The following is a 15,521-nucleotide window of genomic DNA, read 5'->3' as shown; positions in this document are numbered from 1 at the left end:
TGATTGATATGAAGAATGGGGTACATTTGTACATGTACTTAGATTGAAGCTGTACTTAGATTGAAGCTTGTTGGTTTTGAATAGATGTTTTGTAAGCTTATTTACATATTTGATCTTATTCTTTCCCCAGGTCCTATGGTGTGGTTTTGTGGGAAATGGCGACCCTTGCCTCTCAGCCATACCAAGGCAAGTCCAATGAGGAGGTTCTGAAGTTTGTTATCGATGGTGGAATGCTGGAGAAGCCAGAGGGATGCCCCAACAAACTGTGAGTTGATGTCCATTGAATAGCAATCATTCTGTTGATAGTTATGTCTGTGTATTGCTGACACCTTGTGTGTCTTCTTAGCAGAGTCTTTGTGTCAAGTTTTCATTGTTACTTCCCCAAGCCAATCTATGTTGCCTGTTACAATTCATCTTTGTTGTGTATTTACTTGACTCTTCAGGGTGCATTCATTTGGTTTGTCATATCTGCCAGACCCACATAATTTTTAAGCAATGCTGAATTTTGGAATCTTGCATGAGATTGCAGTCAAGCATGTTACTACTTCCTCTCATTGAGACCAATTCTAATTCAAGACTTTCTCTTACAAAGACCAAGTTTAATTCAAGATTCCTCTCATGAAGACCAATTCTAATTCAAGACTTCCTCCAATGAAGACCAACTCTAGTTCGAATACCAGTACATGTATATGCTGTAATCCGTCCCTGGAAGACTAGTTTACTGACCTGTACTCCCGATGTTCCCCAGGTACGACCTGATGAAGCTGTGCTGGCAGTACCGTCAGAGCATGCGCCCGACATTCCTTGAGATCGTAGAGATCTTGTCGCCCGAGCTTCAGCCTCACTTCCCGGAGGTGTCGTTCTACCACAGCCTCGACAACCACGGCCGCGAGCCGCTGGAGATGGACGAGGTGGCGCTGGACTCGGGGGCGGACACCGAGACGGAGATGTACCCCAGTGGCAGCGAGTTTTCCTCCACCCCCTCACCCCCCAGTGAGACCCCCTACTCCCACATGAATGGATCTCACCCACAAAACGGATCCATGAACCTCAGAATACCCAAATCCACCCTCTGCTAAGCAGAAGTTCACTTATCCCTGCTGTATCCACAATGCAATTCAGGAGAATTATACAGATGTATTGTGTATATATATATTTGAAGAGAGTAATATAATTTTGAGGCAGCAAGCTATTTTTTAGTACAAGCTGTGTAAAATCTATTCAGTAGCAACGGAACAAATCAGAAGCAATCCTGAAATGCCAAGAGAACATGTACTTACAAATCCAATGCCAGGAGTCCTGATTACTACTTTACCTCAATGTTAGTCACACTGCCTTTGCAATTTCTGCCACCTGTCCTGACCAGTAGCACCATTGACACAGTTGTTACAGTGTAACAAAAAAAAAACACCCTGCCATGTATCTACCTCAATGTGCTACGTGCAATGTAATCAGAGCCAACAAAGCTTTCTAAGACGCTTACCAGCAATCACCTTCAGTTTCACCTGACAAGCATGACCGACGACATACACGTACACTGTGGAAATAGCACTTGTTCTTGGCAGGGATTGGCTTATTAAAGAAAAAAGAAAAAAAGAGGAAATGAAAAGTACTAATTGCAGGCACTTACCTACCTGCTCTGCATTTCTTATTGGCAGCTATTTTTGGCCAAAGGTTGTGAACAACCAAAGCTCGCATACAACCAAAGCTTGCATACAATTACAAATAGTCATCACAGTGATGCCATAGAAGTCATTTCTCACACATTCTTAAGACCTGGGGCTGCTCTAACAGTGCTGTTCATTTGGTCCTGTCAGAAAATGAAGTCACCAAGCCAGCATGGAGGTAGATTTTTTTAAGTTGTGCCAAATTACCCATGGTTCCTTGCTACAGGCTCATGTCTTCAGAATGTTTCTAACAATGCTTGGCATTTTCAGAGATATTATCAGTGTATATTATTATTTTATTTCTTTTTTCTTTTCTTTTTAGTCATGACACCTCGGTGCCACTGGGGCATATGATAGTTTTTTTCCGGCATCCTGGTAGATGTTTTATTCCAAACAAAAAATGAGCAAGCAGCTTCCAATGCAAAATGGTCAGCTTCATAGCAAAATGGAAAAAAAACAACTGCTTTCGTTGTGGAGGGTCCGTATGGGGAGTTTGGAGTATTCTGATGTCCAGGAGTTTTGAGACGTAAATGTGGGGAAGATGAGAGTACACGTGGGATGGGCGCTGGCCGCACGCAGCCACGATGTTTAAGATGTAAAAGTTTCTCATATGGAGTGTGGCTGCCGTGTGACAGCCGGCTCGTCGGATGTATGTTTCCATTGTAACTGATTTCATGTGACGTTTGATGAAGTTGGGAGATTATTTTTTCTTCTGTATATAAATGTGAGAATACGTCAGAGCCTAATGAAGGATTATTTTCATAATCTGTTAGTTTTGAGTTTTCTATTTAATCCAGATGCACGAAAGGCTGTAGACAGTTGTACTAACTCCAGAAGAACTCAATGTTGGAAGAAGTCCAGCTCTTGTATAATTAAAGAAGTATGTTTCAGAAGAAATTGTAGTGTAAATAATGTGTGCAAAATGAAGCTCTCTTTCTGAAATATTTGTTGCTCTATGGATTAGAGATGTTGAACACAGTAGGTACATCTCTCCTGTACTTATTATAGACATGTGCTACCTCTGGTAATGAAGGCCTTTGTAAACCTCAGTGTAAATTATATGATCAAACATGACGCAATGACAGAGCCTGTGTAATCAAATGGCATCTTCACTTAATATTTATTTTTAATATTATGAAGCCTTTGACAGAGAACAGATGTTAGCGATGATCAGAGATGCAAATTGTATGATATCTACTGTACAGAGTTTTCAAATTCCCAAATCTCAGTTGCAGAGGTAGCAACAAGACCTGTCCTTTCTCGCTCTATAGTACTCCTTGTTGCAGCCAATTTCAAGCCATAAGCTTTGCACCTCTTTGTGTCTGCAAGTGTACCCACAATGCTGTGCCAAATACAATGCATGATGGGAAGTGATTTCGTGGTACAGCGGATCGTGCCATCTACCCCTGCGGGGGTAGGACATCGGGAGGCAGACATGTACCCTTCCTGGTAAAATAAGCTTATACCTTGCAGTGCCTAGTGTTCTGTTGTAGAAAACAGTGTTGCAATGGAGTCTGTATTATAGGAAATGTCGCCAGGGTGTGGTTGGCCACTACTTGTATCCTGACTTAGTTTTCCAATGACTTTCACTATTAGGTTTCTAGGATGGCTTCATTCTAGCTTGGAAAGAAAGACAAAAGGGTAGTTCCTTGTAAACAAATAGATGTATATGTGTCTCAGATACACTACTCGTTGTATCTCTGTTCTTGTTAAAACATAAGGTTGCCACCATGTAAACTGATTCACAAAATTGTATGATGTGGAAGTTGTGCAAAGGTTTATTTCCATTTCTGTCCATACAAATGTAAATAGAAGACAATGAACTTTAAAGCCTGGTTATTTTAAGCATGGAAAAAGAACTGATGTCAGATGAAGTTTGATAGGATAAATGCTAGTGGCCAATCACTGGTGATATGATTCATTTTAAGTTCTTGTACTACTGCACTGACTCAGCACCAAATTAGGATTGCTATCTCTGTATATTGTGTTTGATCTTACACACACACAACCTAGAGGTAAGATGTATATGGCACTGCAGACAAAATGTATATTTGATAAATAAGTTTTGATTTTCCTGACTTCCAAGTTCTCTGCCTTTCCAATATTGCAACAAAATTCTGCAAATAAAGTTTTATGCCTAAAGCCAGCCTTGTGTCCTCATGTAAGGTTCATTTTAGGTGAAGGGATGCCTGAATACCAGAATGAATGGATTATTTCTTAATTCATGGTACTTCTTTAATTCATTGTCCATTGTTGATCATTGTTACCTTTCCATATCTCCCAGATTTCAAGGAGAAAAAATAGGACCACTAGAACTTTCAAAAGCCTTAAACAAGGCCTAAAACACTACACGGCAGGACCCTACATCTGCTTGGAGATTAACCTTCAGGTACTGCTGTCTATGGGGGAAACTGTAGCTAGTTGCATAGAGGACAGAAGAGACTTGCGAGCTATAATAGCTTTGAATAGCAGGCTAGAAAATCTGCTTATCATTTCAGATTCTGACTTATTTTGTTCCTCAATATACCCTCTTCAGCTTTCTGACAGTCCAGTCATATTTCATGCGCTTGTCCCCTTAGGCCTTAGTGACAGAGCAAACAGTACAGGCTATTATATACTAATATGTAATATGTACAACTGTACATTATTATAATTTCCTGTCAGTGTGAAATCAATACGCAAATGAAGAGTGACCCAAAAATTGTACCAAATGATCTTTATTGATGTAGATAGCTATGTGCTAAAACCAGGTGGGAGGGGGGTATGTTGCTGTCAGTGCTTCTTGGCCTTGCTGGAGATGTGGTACTTGCGGTTGCTGCTGTACCACAGCATCAGGGGGATTCCGATGGAGGGGAGGGTCATCACAGCAAACGCAGCCCAGTCGAGCTGTCGGTAAAGAGAAATAGGAGTCTCGTCATCATCTTGCTCTTGTTACGAATCCCATTCAGGCAATATTGGAGTCACAAAAATCTCACAAGTAGAAAAATACCTCTCCTAGGCCTGACCTCTCTTTTAGATCAGCTGAAAATCAACATGATAGGGTACACCAGAATTGACCCATCTCAAAGCCCTACCCACCTATGTCAAAATTTAGAAATGTAAGATAAACACATAAAAATGAAAACATTTGACGGACATGCATCCACTATCCCATTGATCTAACCGCTAATTGTCATGCTAGGATTGGTTGAACTGCTATATGGGCAGTCGGGATGGGTCAATACAAAAGGGAGGAACTCCTCCAGCATTTAAACTTTAAAGAGCCGGTGACCCATTTTTTGAGTCACATGTCAGTGTTGTTGATTCTGTCATCAAGAGGAGGCTAAGACTTTAATTTGTGTCCCTCTCATATTCAGCTTTACTTTAATTTCTGACACTTCATAATATGAACTGAGTGTCATCTAAGGATGAAGTATATTTCCATTCTTACAATGTGAGGGGAGAACTTTCTATCGTAGTCCCTTTCTGGCATGATCCCGCCCTCTCCTGGCCCGCTGGTGTAGCCGATTTGCGGCTGGGCACCTTCCGAGGGCACGTACGACAGCTCAGCTGCCGTGAAGTTGAACTTGCCAGACTTCAGCGGTGTCAGGACAATGGAGTGGGTCACATTAGTGCCACTGTTGTTGAAAAGTCAAGGTCTAAACAACAATCCGTCTTTTCATGAAATAAATGGTATGGTTGGTTGTAACAGAAATGAAAACAAAACTATACAGGCAAGTAGACTTTCCTACAGAGTACTGTAAATGCAGAAATGTTCACGGTGATTTTGTGGTAGGGGGAAAATGGAGTGTTCGCGATGATTTTGAATTTGCATTTGAAACAATAGTAGTGCTACAGCCATAGTTTCTACCAGGCCCCGTCCTATCGCTGGGAAAATTGTAGAAATCGGCCGAGGTAATCCGCTATACAGGGTAGTTCTCTATACAGTGAAGCTCCATTATCGATGGACCCTGTCACTACAGCCACACAATGGAACGGCTTTTTGCGGTGGTTTTAAGTTTGCGGTAAAGAGTTCAACAAAAAAAACATGCACATAAAAGATTTCTGCATTTACAGTATTAGTAAAAAGTAGACTTTGAACAATAAGGTTCATATACAAATGAAGTTATGCAGGCTTTTATGTAATGATAAGGATACGGAGCAATTCTGGCCCAGTTGACTGTTGGCATTCCGTGTTTGACCTTGAAGTCTGATTCTGGGAAGCCTTCATCAGTCAGCAGCACACTCAACGCCGCACTGCAAGGAAGAGACAGACACAAAATAGTTAAGAACCGCTCTCTTGTTGGAGGCAATACGAGATATCTATACATGACGTTTTGAGTTATCCGTCCAGTTCACAAACATTTAAATTGAATAAATGCTGGGGAATTCAAAACCCTTTGCACTGGAAACAATCCATGCCATAACAAATATAATGTTGAGAATTATACTACAGCACTTCAGATCCTTGCATACAAGCTTTTTACTTCAAAATTTCAGTAGGTTGGCAGTGTTCTTAATCATATGGTAAAACTCCAACTGTTCCTACCTTGTGCCTACATTGTAGATGCTATATGTCACAGTCAAGTCCCTTCCTTCTACAAGATACTGGTTCTGAACATGTTTGGCTGCCAGCAGACGAGCCACATTGTCGTCGGCTGAGCCTGCCAGGCACACCAGGCCAAAGATCGCAACTGCTGTGAGGATTCTCATCTAGAACAACAACAGAGAATATGTTACTGTTAGAGATATGCACTCTGTAAGGAGAACTGGCTTCTAGCTATTGGTGTTAAATATTGTGTTTTAAGCATTTCTACATACTGAAGGTGGACATGAACAAAGATGCGTGTTAAAATGGCTTCACACTTAAATTTGCTACAATATTAAAAATTGACACAATGAAGAATGGTCCAAACTGGAATCCTACATAATTATTCATACCAGGTCAAAGATTCTACTCTACCACAGTACATTATAGCGAAATATAGAACTCTACTCCATTTACTCGCTCATCAAACTGCATTCATGGCACTAGTAGAATAATCATCCATCCTACACCCACTTCACATTATCAATAAAATTATTCAAACACAGAACACCACCCTCCCCACCTTCAAAGTTATAACAGTACTTGTTACCAAATCGATCAAAGTTTATAGAACTCAAGTAGAGAATCAAATGATCTAAATCATGCTTCAAAAGATACGTAACCGTTGTATTCTGTAGGTATTTATGGTTCTTACCTATAACAGCTTTGGCTAACAACACACTGGTACTATACGCACTACACATCAAGTGCACACACACATACGTGGCACTTTTATGGGGGAGGGGGGCGACAGCTTGCAACTTTCGTTGGCTTCCGTTTATCTCAAGGTAACCTTAATCAAAACTTTTAGACAGTACTAAGCCATTACTTCTTACGAATATTATAAACAGGCGACCGATAGAATGAATATGAACCATTCAAACAACTTCGCAACATGTTTTTTGCGCGAATCGATGTCGCGAGAACCAGCTGAATACACAAATCGACCTTTCACCCCTCCTAGTTTTCGACAAGATATCTTCACACAAAGGCCACGGTATACACCTATACTACGCTCGCTGGTTAAATACATTATGATAGAAGTCTGAACCCAGTAAAAACGCTGTATGTTCTGGGATAGCGGGATAATCTTGGATGTTCTGAGACGACACAACGATCACCTACCTCGTGTGGGAAGGCTTGACCAGGAAGAGAACGCGTCAACAACATCCGGGTACTCGAGAGGCGCCACCTAGCGACCACCTTCCTGCTTCCTTACTGCCGCACAACTTCAGCAAGTTCAGGGCCACAAATATTTAGCCTCCACTAGGCCTTCCTATATGTAAGGGGTTATGGATGGTAGAATGCGGCAAAAAAGCTGCATAATTCGCTAGAAGAGTGAGCCCGGGCAAATGAAACCCCATTGGGTCCAAACAAGCAAGGAAGTTTTATTTCTCCCGAGAACTAGAAGGTCCTATAATTATTCTCCCGTATAGCCAGCGTAGCAAGTCTGATAGAGACTACCGAATATTGATTCCTAGTTCACGTATTTTCTATATACATGTATCAGGCAATCAGTTTTCGTTACGTGCTACGACACAGTAGCAGAGATGTCGTTTTTTTTCACGCCATCATTGAAATGGGTTGTGTGCAGTATTGCGCTTGTTGATGATCAGTATGCGTCCTTAGAAATTATCTGTACATATCTTACCCCAACTGACCCAATGCGTTTTGAAGTTTACCCCATGTCGAAATATTACATTTTCAGTGTAGCAAAATTGATTGCGTACTAAATCACCCTTGCAACCGGAGTGGTGATGGGTGTGACCAAAATCACGCGAGGCGGAAAACTTGTTCTTAACGTTAGCTAATTGCAAGGCTAATTATCTTCGATTCATGGTCCAAAAATACGAGTAGCTCTAAGCGCTGTTTATAGCTTGTTTTTCTGACCTGGAAGATTGTACAGATGATGGAGAATGATTTCAGCTCCTACGCACCAATCCCTGGGCTGCATTTGGCCTCGGATTGGTCCACGCTGATTGGTCATTGATGCGGAGAATGAATGATGGTTTTGTTTTGATGGTGAGCGGTGCCCTGGAGGGCTCGGTCGATAATGTCGTCTGCGGTTATGAATATCATAAAAACAACTCTACAAAGCGCCCACGTGCAGGGATCTCACGTTTGAAATGTTAAGCAAAAACAACTGCAGAGAATATAATGAATACCTTCTCTGTCAACATAAGATGGAGGCCTGCTCTTCATCATGGATGGCGAAAACATCAGTCTAATGAAATTGTTCATTAGCACACCACAGTGTGTTATATAATGACGACTCCACCGTTTTGTGTTGACTACTCTCTACTTTGTGCATTTATATGTCGCCTGTCACAATCAAAAATTGCCAAAGGTTTAAATTCGTTTGTAAATCAACATGCATAACTGAGCAGAATCATTTGGGTAATTTTGTTTGTTTCCATATTGGGAGTTTACTAAGTCGTTTATATTTTTTACGAGAGTTCGAAAATAACGGACTGGCTTCAAGTTTTCAACAATACAAACAGAATTGCACCAAAACACACACACACACACACGCACAATTCTATTTCGGCGGGTTTCTAAGTAATCCGCCATCAACGCACTGCGGCCGACTTGTTTACTCCAGACTCAGTCATGCGGATACTTATTCACCTTTACGACGGCGCGGCGCGGTTAGATCAAAGAAAACTCTGGGGCAACGGGATACCTTTCAACAACATCTGTCTGAACACACCCGAGCCGCTACGGGACGGAGCAGGACGGATCGCTCGTCACAGGGAGGGGAGGGATAAAGTAGACAGGAGATAGACTAGTAGTGAACGCATGCCCTGGAAGTAGGGACACCTTGTAACGATATGCACGGATAGGATACACATTTCGTCTTCTTAATTAAACACAGATTTGAAGATGTTGGGACCTCAGGGGTTGAACAACCTTTCCTTCTATTAATCAACGTTCGGGACGATGATTTCTGAACAAAATAAGCTAGTTTGAATTATCGTCAATGTCATCTAAAGGTTTGCTCTTCAGTCTGAGCGCCGACGTGAGTTGTCTGTATACATGAGAGGCTGGGGAGCAGTATTACATGGCCAAGTGCCAGGAGTCAGTACTTCAGTATTTGATGCAGCTTGTTTTTCCTCCATTCACGTACGTGGAGGGAATAGGGAATGACACCTGCGTGCTTCTCCCATCCGCATACGTACTGTGCATCATGAGCTTGACGGGTGGCTTGTTTTTCGACGCCTTGGCTCACAGCCAAATGTGTTCGGAAGATTCTCAGAAAAACACCTTTAAGTAGCTCCGCAGGAAGGCGTGGTTTCCATGGTTACCGATGGCGACGTAGATCACCTGTCAGTAAAGCTTTCCGTTGGCTGTGTAGTTCCACAGTTGTAATTATGTTGAATAAAGTTGTTTTGATCGCTCACGGGTCGATAGGGTGTGTGCGGTACAGAAATAGCCTTGTTTTTCACCTGCGCGCAAAGATCAGGGAGCGGATAGATTATCCGATATGTACTGGCTGGGAACCTGAGGTCGTGTGAAACATATGCCGTTTTGGAAGATCAAGAAATAATGTTTGTCCAATTTACTCTGAAAAATAAAACAACATTTATCTGATATCAAACGACAGTAGAGTAAATGGTAGGTGAGCGGAGTGAATGAATGAATGAATTGATGAGCTACTCTCCAAGCAGAGGAGTGGGTCCGGCTGGTTTTTGACGTGTTTTTGATGCGTTTTTGACGGGCTTTCTATTTTGTCTCATTTTCTTCATGTCGCCAACCCACACATGCACGCAAAGAAACCCCGGATCAACTCCTCTGCGTGGAGAGAATCGATGAGGGGTGTGATAAGGATAGGGTAGATGAGTGAATGGGTCTTTCCAATAAACGACAGATAATGTACAGGTCAGAGCACATCGACAGATGATGTACAATTGCAGTACCGTATTGTAAGAGCGGCGGGGCCCAACTGAATTAGGAATTGATTTGATGAGCCCAACACCGCTAACTTCTTTTTTTCTTTCTTGCTTGATTGACGGATAGATTATGTCGGTTTGACAGGATAATCCACGTAGCACATGTTAATGATACCCGAGTCTTATCGCCGTCAGATCTGTCCCTCTCTTATGGGACTTCAGAAGGCACACGGTGCCTTATGTGCTCTCCGAGGTGTTTTACTTTGTTCTTGCGCCAGCAACTTGACTTGTCATCAAACATTCTACAAGGAGGAAAATTAAAGAAACACGCGAAGTATTCAGCAGTGGATATGTCACCTCTGCGGAACATTTTGTTGGGAGTCTTGACTCTTATAGCCTGGGTTGTCCGATATGAACAGGCTGGGAAACCTGAGGTCGTGTGAAAAATATGCCGTTTTGGAAGATCAAGAAATAATGTTAGTCCAATTTACTCTGAAAAATAAAACAACATTTATCTGATATCAAACGACAGTAGAGTAAATGGTAGGTGTGCGGAGTGAATGAATGAATTGATGAGCTACTCTCCAAGCAGATGAGTGGGTCCGGCTGGTTTTTGACGTGTTTTTGAGGCGTTTTTGTCGGGCTTTCTTTTTTGTCTCGTTTTCTTTATGTCACCAACCGACACATACACGTAACAAAAACAGCCGGACCCACTCCTCTCCTTGGAGAGAATCGATGAGGGGTGTGATAAGGGTAGGGTAAAGGAGTAAATGGGTCTTTCCAATAAACAACGGATGATGTACAGGTCTTAGCACATCACCAGATGATGTAGAATTACAGTACCGCATTGAAAGAGCGGCGGGGGCCAACTGACGCCCACTTCTGAAGATGAATTTGGAAGCTGTGTTATTTTCAGGGCAGAGAGTCGAGTGGCAATTGATTTGATGAGCCCAACACCGCTAACTTCTTTTTTTTTTTCTTTCTTGGTTGATTTACGGATAGATTATGTCAGTTTGACGGGATAATCCACGTAGCACATGTTAATGATACCCGAGTCTTATCGCCGTCAGATCTGTCCCTCTCGTACGGGACTTCAGAAGGCACACGGTGCCTTACGTGCTCTCCGAGGTGTTTTACTTTGTGCTTGCGCCAGCAACTTGACTTGTCATTAAACATTCTATAAGGAGGACAAGAAACACGCGAAGCAGTGGATATGTCACCTCTTGTGGATATAGCCGGTGTAGCCTGGAGTCCAGCCTTATTAGCTTTCCGTTCGCTATCCAAGCTCCGCTATCTCAAAACATGTTGGGTAGCGCAGCGGAGCTAGGGCAGCGGCCGGAAGCTAAATAGGATGGATTCCAGGCTATAGCCGGTGTCCTGCGGAACATTTTGTTGGGATCTTGAGTCTTGATTCTTATAGCCTGGGTGCCATCCTATTTTTAGGGTAGCGAATGTAGGAGCCCCGGTAGAAATAGGATGGCACCCAGGCTATGACTCTTATTCTTTTGTCGAGAAAATCAACAGAACAGGATGTAGTGGTAAAAATTGAGGCGAGGTAAGAGGGATTTGAGGAGTAAGCTATCAACCTGGAAAGGTTGGATAGAAGTCAACTTTTTGTCCTTTTTTTCTTTCCACTTACACGGTTCGTGGGTTTCGGATTTTCTTACGTTGTGACCATCGAGCAAAAAGAAATAACGCTGTCACTGGAAAAGAATCGCAGAGGGACGGGTGGGAAGGTGGGGTCTGGGTCAAAACATGATCGCTGATATCGCAAGTATGCTGTTCACAGAAACGTAGATGTGGCACTTCTTATATTATTCTCTTTAGTCCTGATACTCCTTAGTTCGCCGAACGGTAATCGTCTATAACGTTATTGCTCCCTTGTGCTGGGAGGAAAACACGTACAGCTGACATGTCTTTATACCCTGGTGAACAAGCCGCGCAAGGATTGCCTTAGGTGCAGTTAACGTTATTATGTGCAATGTATCAGGAACAAATTAACGAAAATCGGATAAAAAACATTAAAAAAACGGGGTTCGAAAATAGTTTTGCCCCTGCTTCACGCAGTAGTGATATCGTCCCTGGTGCTAATTTGCCTTCCAACCCACGTACGGCCCCTGACCTAGTGTCGTTTTGGCGGGAAATATAACCCCAGACGTACTTTTAGCCATGTTTGTCTTCCCAGCGGGTAATTTTCGGAGGATAACGTGGAATCAGTCGACAACCTATCAACGAACAAAGCATATCTCAAAACATGTTGATGTCTATGATCATCTTCAAAGGTGATCAACAATAAAGATAACATTCTGTTTGATGTGCCGATTACGTAGGTGTAGATACGGATATAGACTCTAGAGTCCCTGATCCAAACGAGATGCAAGAGCTTTTTGTAAATCTGATAAAGTAGTGTTCACCTTGAAAATTATTAGAATGGTCTCTGCTGGGACAGTAATTGGCATGTACATGTAGGAAGATGGATGATTTTGTACCCTTGAACTTAAACTGACCCGTTATTTCGTACATAATACATGAACATAATACATGTTGCTTAGGCCTGCAAATATCCTGACCGTGTATACAAATAGATTCTCGGCGCCAAAGGGGAATGGAATTCACCACCCACCTGCTATAAATCCAAACGTAAATCTGTATACTTTCACTAAACTTTCGTAATTGGTATTTCCTACATATTTAGATGTGTAGATGCAGCATGATTGGGCTACGTGTTGTCATCCTTCTTTGACAATGTAAATCTGGAAAGATGTCTGGACCATGTCACGGTTATTCCAGCAGAGAGCCATCCAAGGTCAAGGACAATGAATATTCACAGAACGTCCGAGATGAACACGAGGGCTTGTGCACTGGCCCGTGATTTGACCTTTCCTAGAATAGGTTCAAGGGAGGAATAACTAGCGTCTAGCGCTAGGTGTAAAAGTGGAAAGCATATAAAAACAGTTTGCAAAAAGGCGTCCAAAATAGTTTATTACTTTTTTAGAGTTTTATCAGTCTCAGCATTTGTTACATCAATTTTCTCTGCTTTTTAGGAAACATACAGGTAAAATATGTCGCCACTGAAATTTAAAAAAAATGCTTTCTCCTTGTCATATCAGTTCCTTTACAGAACTCACTCTTTGAAAGGGTCTACAAAATTCATCAGGCTATCGGGCAACCCAAATATGTGTCGGAAAATATTTTGTTGTCCGCGCCTGTTCAAACAGTGACATAAGCTGGCCCGGGGTGTCCTTGAATGAATTCGAAAAATAAAACACGGGGCATCACAGCAGAGGGCGGCGGTAGATTGATTGTTTTTGTCGGCTATTGTGAGAACGGTCTCCCGCCAACGACCCGGGTGTCAGAGACCAGGGCACTGCGAACTTATCTTTGTCAAAACACAGAAAAAGAAACCCTCCGTAATAAATCGGACATATGAATACCTCCCGTGGATGTGGCGTTAGCATGAAAATTATACTTAAGCCTGCAAATCAAATTTGCTTTGTCGGTTGAGGAAGCATTATGTCCGCCACCACAAAGACAAAATAGATGAAAAATGATGACTGTCGGCTATGATGGAAGGGCACGATTTTCCCGCCATTGTTCAGCGTGTTGTTTCGGGAGAGTCGGTGGCGTCGTCAACTTATCATAGTCAACAGGAAAATAAAGCATTACTCTTCACTCTGTCAAGCTGTCAGAGACGGCACGTATCTGGTCTTTCATTTTTTGTTGTCCAAGTCTCTTCCAGGCTCCCTCATCGAATTGGAAAAAAAGGTGGTCAAATCGGCCAAAAGAGGGACAATTGCAAGGGTCACAGAGATTGCCTTGAAGCATATGCATTTGTGGGTAGCAAAATGGTTATCCTATGAGCGGCTAACTCCTCTTGAAAATTGTTCAACCTATTTGGCCAACGTCTACTATTTTTCCAGCTACGCACGGAGTCTGCTTGTAGCTTGTAGCCTCTACCAGGCTCCGCGGATGGCTAGAAAAATATGAGTAGAAATTGGCCAAATAGAGTGAATAGTAAGCTATATGCGCTAAGGAAGTCGGCTACGGAGAGATGGTCCAATGTTTTGGACCCTCTCTCCGTAGCCGACTCCTTTGGCATACTATTCACTCTATTTGGCCAATTTCTACTATATTTTTGCAGCCATCCGCGGAGCCTGGTAGAGGCTAGGTGCCTGTAGCCCAGACTAGTGATGTCCCACGCTGTCTTGTATGAGTAATGTCGAAGATTATTTTGGTATCATCGGTCGACAGAGATAGAAACTTGTCGCATTAGGTAATGTCACAGTTTTCTCTTTAGGCGTCGTCATGAATCAAAGTAAGGCCTAAAGAGAGAACTGTGACATCACCTAATGCAAACAAGTTCAATCTTATTTGTCAGTCGTCGACGATGCTTGCCATCATTCATCAGATTCGATAGACCATATACACTTTCTTATTACAGAGCATCAATATATAGGAAATAATCCTGTATGATCTCCATACGCTTTATAGTGATAAATGTGAATCGACGAACTGAACAAAGACTGATGTTTCGATAACCTTTCGAGAGAAGCTTTTAAGGCATGCAAGTCTGGTATGTTCTATTCTATTTAATTTCTATCAAAAATGTGTGAAACAAATTGTTCATCAGTTATGGTAGCATTTTGGTAGAATCTGGACGATCAACTGTGCAAGTAGAAACTCGGTTTAACAGATCTACCATCACCACCTGTTACTCCAGCTGCCCTTGGCCACCTTTGCCCCTGAAGACTGGCGGTCTAGACGCTGTCAGGACGACTTGACCAACAAAGCTGATACATTTGCATAAATGGGACTTGTTGATGTGCTACCAAAGTCACCTATTGTTGTGGCGATGAAAAGCGCCCATTCGTCATGTAACAACATGGGGTGAGCATGTATGGGCAGGAATTGCAGGGAAGTTGTGAGTGAGTGAGTGAGTGAGTGAGTGAGTGAGTGAGTGAGTGAGTGAGTGAGTGAGTGAGTGAGTGAGTGAGTGCATGAGTGAGTGCGTGTGTATGTGTGAGTGACTGCATGAGTGAGTGAGTGCATTAGTGCGTGAGTGAGTGAGTGCATGAGTGAGTGAGCGAGTGAGTGAGTGACTGAGTGAGTGAGTGAGTGACTAAGCAATCTTATAAATGCGTTTAGCAATACTTTATGCCCGCCCTTTAAAACATAGAGTCCAATTGATATACAGTTTGGATATACCACAAAAATGTTGTAAAACAAAAATGTTGTAAACTAAATGACAAACCATAAGTCAGCAACATCGCTGCGTTTTCAAAAAGTTCTCCAATACTGGACATACTAACGAACACCGTCACTCAGGAGTACTACTTGCAGGCTAATCCAGGTCCTCTAAAAGTTGTGCAAAAATATAGGGTGATAATTTCGAGGTAT

General features: G+C 42.3%; 2 protein-coding genes across 7 annotated transcripts in view; one reads left to right on the top strand and one right to left on the bottom strand.

Moving 5' to 3' along the window:
• Positions 1-3,813, top strand: part of LOC136428701 (insulin-like peptide receptor) — a 42,832-nt gene extending 39,019 nt beyond the window's left edge. For all 5 annotated transcript variants that reach the window (XM_066418413.1, XM_066418412.1, XM_066418411.1 and 2 more), the window contains 2 exons: positions 131-265; positions 749-3,813. In XM_066418413.1, the coding sequence (XP_066274510.1) occupies positions 131-265; positions 749-1,079 (466 nt within the window). In that variant the 3' untranslated portion in view covers positions 1,080-3,813. The remainder of the gene's footprint in view (positions 1-130; positions 266-748) is intronic.
• A 555-nt stretch (positions 3,814-4,368) lies between these two features.
• On the bottom strand, positions 4,369-7,491 carry LOC136428702 (translocon-associated protein subunit beta-like). 2 transcript variants are annotated; one of them, XM_066418415.1, is made up of 5 exons: positions 7,360-7,491; positions 6,196-6,359; positions 5,805-5,903; positions 5,098-5,284; positions 4,369-4,553 (listed from the first exon to the last, which is right to left on the bottom strand). In XM_066418415.1, the coding sequence occupies exons 1-5, from the start codon at positions 7,402-7,404 to the stop codon at positions 4,440-4,442; spliced, it is 609 nt and encodes a 202-aa protein (XP_066274512.1). In that variant the 5' UTR covers positions 7,405-7,491; the 3' UTR covers positions 4,369-4,439. The 2 variants fall into 2 exon arrangements, with proteins under 2 accessions (XP_066274512.1, XP_066274513.1); XM_066418416.1 differs by lacking the exon at positions 7,360-7,491 and adding an exon at positions 7,286-7,308.
• Between the last annotated feature and the right edge of the window lie 8,030 nt (positions 7,492-15,521).

Source organism: Branchiostoma lanceolatum, chromosome 2 (assembly GCF_035083965.1).
Source record: "Branchiostoma lanceolatum isolate klBraLanc5 chromosome 2, klBraLanc5.hap2, whole genome shotgun sequence".
In the NCBI taxonomy this organism is placed as follows: domain Eukaryota; kingdom Metazoa; phylum Chordata; class Leptocardii; order Amphioxiformes; family Branchiostomatidae; genus Branchiostoma; species Branchiostoma lanceolatum.
This window is presented reverse-complemented; position numbering and strand designations above follow the sequence as displayed.

Coding starts and splice junctions, on each gene's coding strand:
- LOC136428702 (XM_066418415.1), bottom strand. CDS start 7,404: ATGTTGTTGACGCGTTCTCTTCCTGGTCAAGCCTTCCCACACGAG. Junction 5,904..6,195: donor ATCTACAATGTAGGCACAAG/GTAGGAACAGTT, acceptor TCTTCCTTGCAG/TGCGGCGTTGAGTGTGCTGC. Junction 4,554..5,097: donor GAAAGTTCTCCCCTCACATT/GTAAGAATGGAA, acceptor CTTTACCGACAG/CTCGACTGGGCTGCGTTTGC.